The 15,690-nt window shown below is 50.3% G+C and overlaps 1 protein-coding gene across 4 annotated transcripts in view; it reads left to right on the top strand.

The window, feature by feature from the left end:
* GATA2 (GATA binding protein 2) overlaps window positions 1-2,706 on the top strand; it is a 38,490-nt gene extending 35,784 nt beyond the window's left edge. For all 4 annotated transcript variants that reach the window (XM_078872573.1, XM_078872572.1, XM_078872574.1 and 1 more), the window contains 2 exons: window positions 1,041-1,166; window positions 2,219-2,706. In XM_078872573.1, the coding sequence (XP_078728699.1) occupies window positions 1,041-1,166; window positions 2,219-2,524 (432 nt within the window). In that variant the 3' untranslated portion in view covers window positions 2,525-2,706. The remainder of the gene's footprint in view (window positions 1-1,040; window positions 1,167-2,218) is intronic.
* The last annotated feature ends 12,984 nt before the right edge of the window (window positions 2,707-15,690 follow it).

The following is a 15,690-nucleotide window of genomic DNA, read 5'->3' on the forward strand; positions in this document are numbered from 1 at the left end:
CAGAGTTCGCGCGATGACGGCTCATGCTGCCTGACGAGATCGCCGAGGGTATTGTGGTTTTATTTGTGGCGAGCGATCCGTCGAGGCAGAGTGGTGGCGAGTCGAGGCGGTGACGTTTTTGTTGTTGTTGTACCTCAACAGTTAAAATCAACGTCGCGCGTTCAGATTATTTGGTTGCAAGTAAATCTCCACCACGATAAGCCACTTCGTCGGGCTATCGTTTGTGGCCAGGTCACTTCTGGAAAAAAAAGAGCGATACGGCGAAGTGGGCCTTTACCTGGTAAAAATAAAAACAACAGTTTATCTTGAATAGTTATGACGCCCGTGAGACACCCGCGGATTGTGCAAACCTCCGTGCGGGTTGCTTCGTGGCCGCAGTTTGTTGTTTTGCTCAATGCAAGGCGGAGTTTGATTCTTAGCCGTGGTTGATGCGAGTGGCGAGTAATTTTTAACTGAACCGGCAATCCAGTGGCTCCCCCCGCACCTTCGCCAACCCGCACTGACCAGCGTGGCGAAGTATGGTCAAACGACGCATTTGGGCAAAGAGCTACTGAAGCTTCTGACTGCGCAGAGCTCCCCCCGAAAGCGTGTAGAATGGTTGATAAATAATGACACCGATGATGATGATGACAATCATGCTGATGACAGTGATGATGTCCACAAATGACAATCGCGGTGGTGATGATGATGATGTTCATGAAGGCGAAGACGATGATAAAACAAATATTTATCGTGGAAATAGTGATGCTAATTTCAATGATGATAATGATGTAAGTGATGAGAATGGAGATGATGAATGTGATTATGGCGATAATGATGATGTAACAATATTGATCATGATGATGATGATGACCGTGATCAGCGTGCGTGCGTGTGAACATTTTAACACCTCTTATTTCCAGGAAGGTTACGTGAATGAATTGCATAGACACCAATGATGGCTTTGCCGCTATGCCCCGATAACGATACCAACGGCGCGTCTCTCCGTGTGCCCCCCCCTCCACTCCGCCCCCTCCACCGTGCCGCCCGTTGCCGCGCAGTCCGCAGCTCGCCGCGCTGGCACCTCTTGCGCAAACTGCCAAACGACCATCACCACGCTGTGGAGGAGAAACGCCAACGGGGACCCCGTCTGCAACGCGTGCGGTCTCTACTACAAGTTGCACAATGTGAGTTGGAATGTGGCCGGAGTATCGCTCATCGCCTTGTGCGGACCTTGCACCACCGCCTAGGCGCGCTTATCTCCAACGATTTTCCTCTTTTCTGTTTTCTTCTCCACCGCTTTGGTCGGCGGTCGCAAAGTCCTGTCCCCGGCGCCCCTGTCGCAAGATCGCCGTACCGGAGATCGCTTCACGCGCGCACGCGCGCGTGCCCGCGCTGGTGCGTGAGCGTGGGCGTGCGGTGGGTCTTCGTGTGTCTCTATGGGGGGGGGGCGGTGAGAGAGGTGAGACGGTGGATTTTGCCGTTCCCGAGTTCGATTCCCAGCCGTCGGCGGCGTATAGCGTAGCTATCGAGCGTGCAGGCACTGGGAGATGCAACGAGGCCCATAGGCCAGGCCATGAAGTGGGAGGAGGTGGGGCGGGGGGGACGCGAATTGGACAGGGGGGTGACCCGTGTCTTTCTTGCCCCGGGGCCGTTGCGCCAACCACGTCGCGCCAGCGCCAGCCACGGCTAACGTCAGCGGCAAGCGGCGTCTGAACCCGTCCTGGGCCTCTCTCCCAGTAGCTCGAAATTCACGTTCCCCTTTCAATTGCTCGGGATAAATGAGTCTGTAGTGAACGCACGCCGCTCTATGTGCAACTAGAAATAGCCTCAAAAGTGCACCTAGCCTGGCACGGCGCCCAACTGCGATTGCCGTCGTCGTGTGCGTCTTACGACCCTGGCAACCCAAGCTCCATTAGTCCTCAACAGGCTCTTGCGAGCAGCACTCGCCCAACCAGATTCAGAATCGTTATTTAGTCTGGAGGAGGAATCCAATGGGCCATGAAGCTCTTTTTCACAGATGTCCAGTAGCAAGCTGCGACAGCCGGGCGAGGCTAACACAAAATGTGGTGTGCGGTTTGGGGGAGTGGGCGTCGTCCGATAGGATTTTTTTATTTCCCCCCACATCACATTTCCGCGCACGGCGGAAGACAAGCGTGGAAATCTGGCCGAGAAGCACGTCGGGCGGAGGGTCGGCGATCGGTGCGGGAGTGTAACTCGGCGCGCGCGCTGCCAACAGGTGAACCGCCCCCTCACCATGAAGAAGGAGGGCATCCAGACGCGCAACCGCAAGATCTCCACCAAGTCGAAGAAGAGCCGCAAGAATTCCGACGGCCTGGAGGGCGACCTCGCCAAGGCCATGCACGACAAGGCCAATCACTTCAGCGCGGCGGCTCTGGCCGGTCACATGGGCTCCCTGGGGCACCACCACCACCTCAACCCGTACTCGGGCCACATGCTGCCCACCCCCACTCCCATGCACCCCTCCACCAGCCTCTCCTTCGGGCCGGCGCACCACTCCAGCATGGTGACCGCCATGTGCTAGGCCCTCCCCGAGGCGGCGCGCGTCCGGCTCGCCTGGCTCCATCGGTCGACGGCTCGCTCGATGGGTCTCGGTCGCTCGCGCGATCGACCGATCGTTCGTTCGTTCGCCGGATCGCTGGCGAGCACGCGGGAGGCGAGCGGCGTCGCGCGCGGCAGCGTGGAGACGGCGCGGAGGCTCGTGGGAGACGGTGCTGGGAGGGGGCTCTGCGGGGCAGGGGGGGGGGCAGGTGGGGGGTTGTTTGTTTTGTTTTTATTGCGGTTTCTGACATCATATCCGGACGGTACGCTGGGCGCAAACGACGACTCCGCCGAAGGAATTTTACTTTTATTTTTTATTTAACGAGTCGATCGTGAGGCCGGGCTTGGTTCAGTTCCCCGTCGACAAAAAAAAAACCACAAACCACCGCGACCTTTTTAACTCACCAAAGTGGCGGCGTCCGTCCACAGAGTAACGTAAGAGGTGGACTTTTGCGCTTTGGTCCCAGAGTGACTGAGAAATGTCTGCGAGAAACGTTCACACAGGAGCCGGTCTGAACGAAAGCAAACGAATTGAGCGGACAGAGAGCACCCGCGGGCGTTGTGCGGAAACCGAAACTTTTGAAAAACATTGGATCGCAACCACATTTTGGAGTGCCGTGCCGTTTTACCGAATGTGAGAACGTGTAAAGCGAATGAACGAACAAAAAAAATTCGCTACGCTCATTTCAAGAAAAAAATTCCCTGGTTTTTGTCGAAAGGCCCGTTATTCAAAGAAAAAAAACCACCTAGCATGTGCGTGACAATGTAATGAAGGAAATTAATGCAGCTGCCTATATGTAAAACTTGTATTGATAAAGCTTTTTATAAATGCGTACCTTTTTAAAGGTCATATTACTGGAATACATTAAGATGTTATGCATGTCAATCCCATGTGAGAATGTTAAGCACTGTATGTTAAAGCCATGTCCCATGATTGTTTTGTCATTTGGTATAACATGTCACCCGTGTTATATCAGCATATGATATATATGTTAGGTATGTGTGCGTGTGTACGTCCGTATCACCTTGTGTGTATGTATCTTGTATACACACATAAGTGCCGTCTGTATATTGGGATGAGTGTGTCTTAATGTTAATTACATATTGAAGTAAAAAAATATATATACATATGTACAAATATATATATCTAATTTCTACCCTTGCACATTCCCAATCTTTCAATTGTTGTGTTCACACGCCAACCCTCTTACATCGTTTTTATTAAGTTATAGACCACGGCAACGACATTCCCCCTCCGGGGGCTCGAAATGAACACGAGAAGACTCCCAACTCCACGACGCCACACGTCACAGCTTTGGAAAGAACAAACCAAAAAAGACACACGCAACAAAGACAAAGATCCCCCGTGTAGCCTTAACAGACTGTTGGGGCAAGTGCTGTTAGCGAGCACCTATGGAGGCCGGCACGGCACACGAGGGGGTGGGTGGCCAACACCACGCCAGGCCGCCTTTGTCTCCCTAGTGGCGGTGTTTACACATCGCACCAGGTACTCATTTGAGGCTGAGTCGACTTAGGGGGCGTTCGCCGTGAGCGGGAACCAAACTCGGCTCGCCGAGTTCTTGGCGCAGAGTAGCGCTAACCGCTGCACCACCGCTCCCCACACACACACACAGAGACACACAGACGCACAGGCTCACACACACACAAAAGCGAAGGGAGGCGGATTTCAAACCCTTCGCATGTTCACTCTGAACTGAAGACGTTCACAGCTCATGCTTGTGGCACGCCGCCCAAACCAGTTTTTATTTTTTAGGGAACTTAACCTGCACGGGTGAGTGAGCCAGAGGAGCTTTGGAGGTAGAGAAGGTTGGATGGGAGTGGAGTAGGGGGGGGGTGCGGGTGGAGGGGTGGGTAGGTGTGGGGGGTAGAGCGAGGCAGGCAGGGTGGGGTGTGAAGGTGGGACGTAGCTGGGTGGCTCCTGAGCTGAGCTGGCAGCAGGAAGAAGGGAGCAGCATTCCTCTTGGGCATACAGTGCCTCTTGGGGTGTCTCTGGGGGTGTCTCTGGGGGTGTCTCTCTCCCCACACGCACACACACACGCTCACACACGCGCGCACGACTCTTCACTCCACCAGTACGCTGGCGGGTGGTTCCTCTCTCTTTGCGCTAAGAAATCAGGGACATTGCGTGACGCCAACTTTTAAGGGAGCCAATGATGCAGTTGACAACAACGACGACGGCGGCGGTAGCGGCAAAGAGTCAATTATAAACGACAACAAAACGTCATAATAGTTAAACCACGTGGGCGCGAGCGTCAGACGAGGGGGGAGGGGTGGGGCTGTCATTGCGTCCGCGTGCGCTGCACGTGGCGACCCTCGGCATTGATCGTGTTCATATAATGGGCACCCCCCCCCCCCCCACTGAATTTCACATTTATATATATGCAAAGAGCTTAGCAATTATAAGGCTGTTGCTATTTGTTATCGGGGTGTATATAAATTCAGAAGTGTTTGAAGGAGCCTTTGCCTGTGCTTAAGTGTATACATATTGCAGAGCCAAGGTTAAGGGAGAGAGAGAAAGAAGTAAAATATGTTGTACTATCGTTCTCGTCCCTTCTCAATGATCGCTGCGCGAGTGTGGATGATGTTGCGTTTTTGTTTTTACTTATGTATTATATATGAACCCCCCACAGTCTGTGAATGCCTCAGAGGGACCACAGAGCCATAACTATATCGACGAGCACCGCAGTTTGTATCAATTGTGTCGTTTTTCGCTGAGCCAAGCAGAGAGAGAGAGGAGAGGGGAGGGAGAGAGAGCTGCACTTTTAAGTTGGCGATATACAAAATGTGTACGGGGGGTGGGGAGGGCGAGCAACAGGCCCGCTATGCTACAAACAACCGCCAGTGTCTCTACGCCCCCCCCATCCCCCCAAACTTGCATCTGCAAGTTGCTCACGACGACTCGCTGCAGTGGGTTACCCATCGACCGCCTCTTATTTCACTTTGTTTTTCTCGCGGGATTGTACCGGAGCGGCTGTTCCGATTAGGGCGGTTGTTGATTATTCTCCTTGCGTTGCTGTTCCTTGTTTCTGTCGGCGCGATGTCCACGACGTTTCGCCGCACGTGCCCAAGTGCCGGCGACGAGAGAGAAAAACAAAAACATTTTCTCAGCGTGCAGGGCGAAACGTCGGACACGTCGTGCCGAACGGCGCTCTGTGACGACCGGGCGAGACCGTGCGGAGGGAGGGCGGCCGCCTGCTGCTGCTGCCAACGTTCGAATCTCATTCTGAAATCCCAGCGTCCAAAATTACGCCGCTTCCTCTCCCTGCGACGTCTACGCACGCACACTTGAAATACTGCGTGCGCGCATGTGCGTGCGTGTCGACTGCTTTGACGGTCAGCGAGCATTGCCGGAGTGACCAGCTTTTGCGGCCTTTGCGTCAAAATCCCGTCATACCCCCAACAACCCGGGCCTCTTGTCCCGAACACACACGCGCGCACTCACGGATTATTGTCATGTGCCCTTGGAAAGCGTCACGTGCTCACATTGCGTCTCAATCAGAGAAACGCAGATTTAAGTCGCGGCGTGACAGCTACATTTTGGAATCGTTTAAGGCCCTTTTCTCTGAGCCTCCTCCTGCGCCTCCATCCTGTCGCCGTATCTCGGTCTTGCACGACGGACGCCTGGCAAACACCGGCAGGCCCCGGCGCGCACAAATCCGCATCATCCCACGGCTCAAGCACGACCCATCGTCGTCGTCGTCGTCGTCATCCTCGTCGTCATCATCCATTGTGCCGTGCGGGCGATGATGCACTTTTCTGAATTTACCCACCGGAGCATATTAGTGGCCATAGCCAATTCGCTATGTTTGTACGAACGTATGTATGTTTGTTTGAACTCCCTTCGCACCGTTACTTGTCTAATCGTGCTAATCGGAGGTGCATGGGCGGCGGGGGTGGGGAGGTTGGAGGGCAGTTGACACGCACGGCACACTGCAGTGCAACGTGGTAATAATTCGTACGGTCGCAACCGCCACGGTGATATATTTACAGTTGGTCTGTCAGTTGTCGTTTGACCGCACTGCACCACGACGGGCTGTGTGATGCAGGTGGGGCGGTGGTGGCTTTGGGCACAGGACCGGTTTAGATATCCGCTCGCCACGCGTGTCAGCCGTGGCCTGGAATCGAACGTCCGACTCGTGTGTCGCCAGATTGTCTGTATGTACGTGGAACTTCTCTCGCGCCTCCGATTAGCACGGTTGGCTACGTACGGTGCGAAAGAAGTTCAACATACATATATATAAATACACACACACAGCCGTGGTCTGGATTCGAATAGCCCCCAACTCGCGCCGTCAGATTCATAGAACCAAGTGCGCTAACCACTTGCGCCACCACTCCCCACTCAATCCCCACCTCTCGCTCCACGACCTGCACGCACTAGCTGCAGTAGTTAACACGTACTGTGAAAGAGTATCAACCCCCCCCCCCCACTTTCAACCAGCTCCCTTTTCGTTTAAAATCAACAGCGCACGCTCGCTCGCCCGACCAAACATTCGAAAGAGCGACGGCGAATGAACGGAACGGCCCCCTGCGTGTCTCTCTCTCTCTTTTTGTTCGTTCGTTGCCACTGCTGTGCGTTTCGCGCATGGGTATGGGTGTGTGTGTGTGGAGGAGGGGGGGGGTCACACGTGGAGGTGGTAGCCCCCCCCCTCCCACGCCCCCCTTCCTCCTCCCCCCACTTGCCACAGCGATCACTCCTATTAAGTTATTTGTGCCAATGGGCTCTTATTAGTCGGAGGGGGTGGGCGGTCCCGTACAGTATTTGAATAAGAAATTATAATTCTCGTGCTTTTTTTTTTAAACAAGCAATTTCCGGTCGTTATTAATATTATTGGTATTATTGTCGTTATCATTATTTTGTTCATCTTTTTTTTAGTGAAGTTAAGTTATTGTTAATATGTAAAACCTGTTGTTTATATATTTGAATGCTATTACTATCCTCGCTATGTTGTTGCAGCTTAAATAAAGCACATAAATTGAGTGAAGTTGCTCCGTTTGGATTTTTTTTATTTCGCTTGCGATCGTGGTATTGTGCACAAATTTCACCAAAAAAAACCCTCAACGCATTCGTCAATAAGCACTGCTCTGAAGACACATCGCCTACTCTTTATTATATACATACAGGGAATCATTTACTTAGGAATGAGTTAGGTTCCAGAGGTCTGTTCGTAAGTCGATTTGTTCATTAGTCTAACTTTACTCCTGTCAATTCCAAACATTTTGCATGGCATCTACACTAAACACGATTAATGGCTTTATACAAGTTATATAATCTCCTGTAGATGTAAATGCCACTGGTTCTTCATGTTCTGCAGAAGTAGATGCCAACTGGTTCTTCACGTTCTGCAGACGTAGATGCCACCACCGCCGTCTATTGCACTGCGGTTGAACTTTGTTCGTATCTCTGAAAGTTCGTTAGTCGAATATTCATAGGTATATATATTGCTCCCCGTTTAGGGCAGTGTGAATATACATCAGGGCTTTTCTTTTTCAAAATCCAGTTGGAACACCTCACCAACCGTGCGCCTTTTCCGCCTCTATCAATTTATTTCTCTATTCACAACTACAAATCAAAGCTGCACTGAACACGCTGCACGCGCCTGATGATTGGTACACACGAAACCCTTGCACTGGGGCCAAACGGACTGGAATTTGTACAACCCTGGGTCACACCACACAAGTCCATTCACGATAAACATCATCTCAAGTTTCGATTTAAAGCTTTCGTGACTGCAGGGATTCATCTTCTTAGTTCTTTCGGTAAAGTCACGTAGAAGGGAAGTAATAAAATAATAAAAATAAAACACAATAAAATAATTCTCACGACGTTTCGGCCACAACGCAAGCAGCCGTCCTCAGGTGAAAACCAGGTCCGTCGAGGACCTGGATTCAGACTTTGTCGCCTTGACGGACCTGGTTTTCACCTGATGACGGCTGCTTGCGTTGTGGCCGAAACGTCGTGAGAATTATTTTATTGTGTTTTATTTTTATTATTTTATTACTTCCCTTCTACGTGACTTTACCGAAAGAACCAAGAAGATCATCTCAAGTTTTGGTTAGTTTCTGTAAAAAAAAACCCCTCAACCTCACTCGATAATCAACGAATGAACAACTATTTACTGCCGTGTGTCACTCCACTGCTGGATGACGGCTTCCCCGTGCCATGTCGGACGTAGGGGATGTTCGGGAAGGCACGGGATTAGTTCAGTAAATCGATCGCCACTGCTATCAACCACGGCCAGGGATCAAAGTTAGGTGGCCACTTGCATCACCGTTCCTCCTCCGTTGCTCGATGCTCACCTGATTTGGCCCACTGCCGGTGATTTAGACTTCGGCATTCCATACCTTCAATAATACACGGGGGTTTTGGGAGGGGGCGGGTTAGATCGCGTAAAATATAAATGTGTCGTTAATATTTACGCGATTTAACCCTCAAAAAAACCTGTACTATGGATGATATTGGTCGCGAAAGCCGACGTGTTAAACCGATCCATACCTTCATGATAAACAAAAACTCGGTCAAGATCTGGGTGACTAGTCGAGTTACGACTAACCACACGACGCCAAACGTACGTTCCAAAGATGACAACAAAAACTAGAGTTACGACAACAACGCCGATGACCACATCACCTGGAATTCGCCCAACCAATATCATGGGATCTTGGAAACGAAGCAGCCTTGAACCTGGATAGAGCTTGGATGGCGCGACCACAGTGTATAAACAGGTTTAAGTTTATGTGTTACCCTTTACGGCAATGAAACAGGTGTTAAGATATTATTGGTTCTTTCGGTAAAGTCACGTAGAAGGGAAACAATAAAATAATAACGTATAAAATATGTATTTGTATTATTAGTTAATATACATTTTTCTTTATTTATTATTTTATTGTTTCCCTCCTACGTGACTTTACCGAAAGAATCAAGAATATAAATCCCTGCACTCACGAAAGCTTTAAATCAAAAGGTGTCCAGATGTTAAAACAACAAACAGAAACCTTTTTGCACGGAATCATGTCTGCATTAACCACACGTGCTTGTGGATGTAGGATGCCGTTGTGCTGCACTGCTCGACACTCCGATAATTTACGCTGCCCGCCTTCACCAGGGTGGTGAAGTATGGTCAAATGTCCTGCACGACATGTGAGGAGGGGGGGAGGGGGGAGTCCTGATATAGAAGTGGATTGACTGAAGGGGCTGCATGCGTCATCTCACGGCCGGGTCTAGGCATAAGCTAAGTAAGCTGGGGCTTAGGGCCTCACATTATGAAGGGCCTCTAAATACAATATATAAAAATAACACGAAGTTGAAGGTTTAGCATCATCGGTCGCACATTCGCCTCGGTGTATATGCAAACACAATTCTTTACTATTTCAATTTTCATAGACTTTTTGGTTATAATAACAATACACATTTTTTTGGTAATGCCATGGTGCCTCTTAAGCTTGACATCGCCCAGGGCTTCATAATGTCGTAATCCGGCCCTGCAACATCTGTCGCCACGGTGGCTCCATCTCCCTATTTGACGCCCTCCCATGGGTTGTCCCTCCTTTCGCTGCGACTCCATCGTTCGTCTCGACCACCAGCCATCACCTCTTCCAAGGGACGTGTCCTGCTCAATCCCACTTCGGTATCTTTTTTTTTTACTTGAAAATTGTTCTCGAAAAATGTTTCGCTTTAAATGTTGCATGGCTGCAACTTTATTTTTGACTCGATATCTCAAATTATAACGTATGATTATTAATTCTAGATTTGAAGCTTTCGTGACTGCAAGGATTCATATTCTTAGGTTTTTTCGGTAAAGTCACGTAGGTAAAAAAATTTCAATTAATAAAAGTAAAATAAAAAATAAAATAAAAATCGACGTTTCGGAGGCAACACAAGCTTCCGTCTTCAGGTGGAACTGTCACAGCACGATAGCTGTATCAAGTGATATATAAGCACAAAGATAAATACAAAGACACCCCGTATAGCCTACACAGGCTGTCAGCGCAAGTGGAGTTAGCGAGCACCTTTGAAGGCCGGCACGGCACACGAGGGGGTGGGTGGGCAGCACTACCCCGGCCGCCTTTGTCTCCCTAGTGGCGATGTTTACACACCGCGCCAGCTTCTCATTTGAGGCTCAGTTGACCTAAGGGATGCGGCCCGGGACCGGCTCAGACAATCGTCACTGATGTTGGTGATCGTTAACATCTCACCACCACGGCGCCCATTCCACTCGGGTCTGGCCCTGTTTGTGTCGACTCCATGCAGCTCGGTTGGTTCCTGCTTCCTCGTGACCGACACATTCCTTCCGTGGCTCTGGGCTGACATCACTTAAACACCTGTCAACAACACAGATATGTAAGTTCTCTTCTTTGTAAACCCAGGCCGGCTCTCGCCCTGTGACACAGAGACGCTGCTGCGCCCAACATCGCCGCGGAGATTCGTCGACACAGGAAAACAGTCAGCGCAAGTTCTTTCAAACACACACAGGTGTAGCATTATTACTTTCACCCGTTTCTGACCATTGGAGGTAAGAATAACGATACGAAATTACTGTAATTGTTTTTTGTTCTCTTAAAGTCCGATGACCCCTGACGCTTAGGTCACCCAGCGCCCACCCACCCTCACCGCTGCACGACCAGCAGCAGCATCGCCACCACTACCATCAGCATCGGCATCTCGGGGCCCTGATCCCATGGCCCCTGGCACAAAGGTGTTGATTCAAGCAGCGCGCGAGGAGGCTTTGTGGGGCCGCGCAGATTTCAGCTTTCACGCGCGTCGACCGTGTCGCCTGCACGGTGCGCACAGCCGCGCGTGCCTGTACCTGTGTGCGCGCGCGCGTGTCTTTGTTACACCTGGAATCCCGGCGCGTGCGTGACACACAAACACACACAAAAAAGATCCCCCGTATAGCCTTTACAGACTGTTGGGGCAAGTGCTGTTAGCGAGTAGCACCTAGGAAGGCCGGCACGGTACACGAGGGGGTGGGTGGCCAGCACAACGCTCTCCCCAGTGACGATGTTTACACACCGCACCGGGTACTCATTTGAGGCTGAGTCGACCTAGGGGAGGCCCAGGACCGGTTCAGATAATCGTCACTGGTGTTGGCCGAGAGACGTGGGTATGGAGACAAGGAGATAGGCACAGAGACGTGGGTATGCAGACAGTTCATTCCGTACACCAGGGCCCATCCCAACCACGTTATGTTGCTGATTGCGCCCCATTATTTAACGAAACAAAAACAACAACGTAGCAGGCTTTGCTGCTGTTGTTGGTGATTGTTGTTGTGTTTGCCAATTATTGTCATGTTTGCAGTTTCGTCAAGTAGGAAAACATCGCTCTTCTTTGTAAACGAAGCTCGGCTCACGAGAACCACGTACAATGTCGCCTGCTCACCTGCCCCGCTACTCGTTAATCGTGAGTCGTTGTAGCATCACACCTGTAACATGCTGTGGTTTGGAACGAGTACAATGATGACGATGCTGACGATGGTGGTGGCGGTGGCGGTGATGATGGCGATGTCTTAACGTTTTATTGAACATCGTTTTGAAAACCGCCAGGAGATTGTGGGATTAGACCCGGCAAGGTGACGCGCGAGCATTACGATCGCTCGACCACAACATTGTTAAATGATTGCGACAAAATACCGAAGCATTCAAGGCAGCACTGTCATTCATTCTGAACGGGTATATAATCTGAACTAAACTGTTTTCATTATATTTCAGCAGGTAAGGCCCACTGAGCTATATAGCAATTTTTTTCAGAAGCGACCTGGCCACAAATGATAGCTCAACGAAGTGGCTTAATCACGTGGAAATGTATCGTAGTCAAATACTCAAAACGCGTGATGTTGATGTTAAATGTGCAGGGAAAACCCTCAGGACTAGGAGAAAAATCCACGCGACCACGAGGAGAGAAAGACACGCACACTTCCAAATATACAGCAGGCGGGATAAAACCCACGACCTCCTGTATACCAGGCGATGTAGTTAACATCTCGCAAACGTGCCACCCACAGCACATGTACCTAAGTCCAGCAAAGTTCATCCGCCTATCCATCAACCTGGACATACCTGGCCCCGCAGCCAATCCACTGCTGAATGGAGGCCTCCCCATGCCCTTCCAATCACGGCGGTTGTTTGACCATACTTCACCACGCTGGTCTGTGCGGGTGGGTAAATGCATGGAGCATAGACTCAAATGAGTAACCCATCGCCACTAGGGAGACAAAGGCGGCCGGGCGTCGTGCTGGCCACCCACCCCCGAGCGTGCCGTGCCGGCCTTCATAGGTGCTACTCGCTAACAGCACTTGCCCCAACGGTCTGCTAAGGCTAGACGGGCGATCATTGCATTTGGAGCATATATGTGGAAGCATAGAACTACAGTACAACAATGATGGCCACCATCGCAGTGACCGACAGTCGCCCATAGCAACCTGGCATGCACTGGGGACTGAGGTCACCCGTCCAAGCAATACATAGACTCAACCCCTGCTTAGTTTATAAGATTCTAAGTGCGTGCGAGCTACCGATGTGCAGTGCAATGTTCTTATTTAAAATTAAAATTATCAATCCTGTTGGCGCTTGGGGACTCGCTTTAGAGTGTAACTTGTGCGAGGCGCAAATATAAACTTATGAAATATGGTGGTGATGATGGTGATGATGATGATGGTGAAGATGATGATGATGATGATTGTCTTGATGATGACATCTAAAGAGAACCTGGCGTCCATTCTGAGAGATGTGTCCATGCTGTCATAAGCGATCGTGATGCATGAAGTCAAAATGTAAAACGCCGTACACCAAGTCAATAAGTGCACAACAAGTGAATCAACGCACATGTTCGTGCTGAATTAACTTCCACGCGATGTCCTGTGGGCCTCTGTAACACCACATGATGTCATGGACATACTATGGGCAGGAAGGAAAGAAGCTTGGGCAGGAGGAAGTGATTCTGGAAAATTTATTGTTTAAAAAATCCGGGTACTGGAGCGCTCACTGAACTCCCACCTCGCTGCTAAGAACCTCACATCAACCTGAACTCCGGGCCACGGCTATTTACGTGCCTCATTGTGATGCCCTGTACCGGTGTAGGGGCACAAGCCGGAGGTGGGGGGGGGAAGTCAGCGAGTCGTTGCGTCAAAAAATGACACCGATTCATCTAAAGCAATGCAATGGGAGTAGCGACCAAAGACTAACGACGCCACGGTGGCGAGATGTTAACTACCTTGCCCGGTATACAGAAGGTCGTGGGTTCGATCCCAACCCTGACTCCGCCAATATATTTGGAGTGTCTCTCTCTCTCTCCCCGTGGTCGTGTGCTATTTTTCAACGGGTTCTCCGCCTTGTCCCCCTCCACGTTTAGAATCGATGTGCGTTTAGATTGTTTGGCTGCTGCTATGCATTTCCCCGTGATGATAAGCCACTTCGTTGAGCTGTCATTTGTGGCCAGGTCGCTTTTGCAAAAAAAGCTACATATTTTTCAGTGGGCCTTAACTGGTATAAATAAATATATCCTAGTTAATGATAGTTAGTTAACAGCTTTCTGTCAATCCACTATTGGATGAGGGCTTCATGCTGTGTCGGTCATGCGGGTAGTTTTACCATATTTCAACATTAAAGGGCCATTGCCTAAAACGTCGCCTGTTATAGATTCAAACTTTTGAGGCCGCAGTGTTATTGATGAGTAATAATGTACTGTTGAAATTGTGTTTCTTAATTGTACATGTGCACCACTGCCCAACGCAGCAGCAGCAGCACCAAATAACTCATTTCCATGACAAACAGAGTCGGTTCCCGTAATGCCCCAATAGTGGTGGTCTAGAGGCCAGAGTGAGCCACTCAAAAATCGGAAGGTTGCCCGGTCTAATTCTAGTTGGGGTTGACTCAGCCCATCATCGCTCCAGGGTCGATACAATGAAGTACAACTTTGTGAGAAAGTCAACGGTCCTATTTGACAGACTCACCCCCGTCACATGAATGTCGAATTTCCACCACTGGCTCAGGCCTGTAAACGGGAGGTTGGGCATTGGCCTCAACGTCCATATGAGCAGGAAGTCACTCTGACCTAGACTCTTGCGCGGACATGCGTTCCGTACGAGCCGCGCGTACGGCCTATGCACCAGTTGCGCAACGAAAAAACGTTTAAATTGGCTCTGGGTTGTCACGAGACTGGCGATTCATAGAGAGAGCGTTTATGCAGCTATGGCGAGAATGCGAGCCCTGCTCGCTACGCCTGCCATCCCTCCAAGCGCAAGTTAAAGCCAGCGGCATTTGCAGCTTTACCCAAGCAACGTCCAAACAAATGTGCGAGCCACCACCCACTGTCATTATTTTCGGCCTCCTGTAATGCCACGGGCGTTGGTATTGTTAGGCTAATGAGTGGCACTTTGCCGGCATTTATTTAACAGTGGCTATCATAGACAGTCTGGTGCCATCCTGAGGAATGTGGAATTTCCATTACTGGCTCAGCACAGCCAAGAGATGAGCTACCGCCCAACAATCATTTAATTACGTGGAAACACTTTTAAATGACTCGCAAAAAAATGCGGAACTTTGTTAATCTATTGCCCGATTCGTTTCTTGTTGAAAATTCATCTGACATTGTCTCGTTCGCCGTCTCTACTTGCCATTGTTTGTCTCATTTGTTCGGTCCATCTCCTCTGTTTTGTCGCGTTCCATTACGCCTAAATATAACGTTGGCATACAATTATCCTGCATCGCAAATTATGGATTCGTGCATTGCAAGTGAAAGAATCGATTTAATTGAATACATCGTCATCACGCCAGGTCCGTGTTCCTGGATATCCCATTCGTAAAACAAGACAAAACAAAGATTCCCCCGTGTAGACTTAGTAGACTTTTGGGGCAAGTGCTGTTTGTGAGTAGCGCCTATGAAGGCCGACACGGGCAAACGAGTGGGGTGTGTGGCCAGCACCACGCCCGACCGCCTTTGTCACCCAAGTGACGGTGTTTACTACACACCGTTCCAGGTACTCATGTGAGGCCTTTCACCACGTGAAGTGCCCAAAGCCTGCTGGCAGGAGGTCCCAGAACAGACCCAGGTGCCATGGGTTGACTGACTGAGATGACTGGCGGATGCAGCAACTGCGCTCCCCACTACGCCAACTCAGAATGTGTTGGCAC

This window comes from Lampetra fluviatilis, chromosome 34 (genome assembly GCF_964198595.1).
Source record: "Lampetra fluviatilis chromosome 34, kcLamFluv1.1, whole genome shotgun sequence".
Classification (NCBI taxonomy): Eukaryota; Metazoa; Chordata; class Hyperoartia; order Petromyzontiformes; family Petromyzontidae; genus Lampetra; species Lampetra fluviatilis.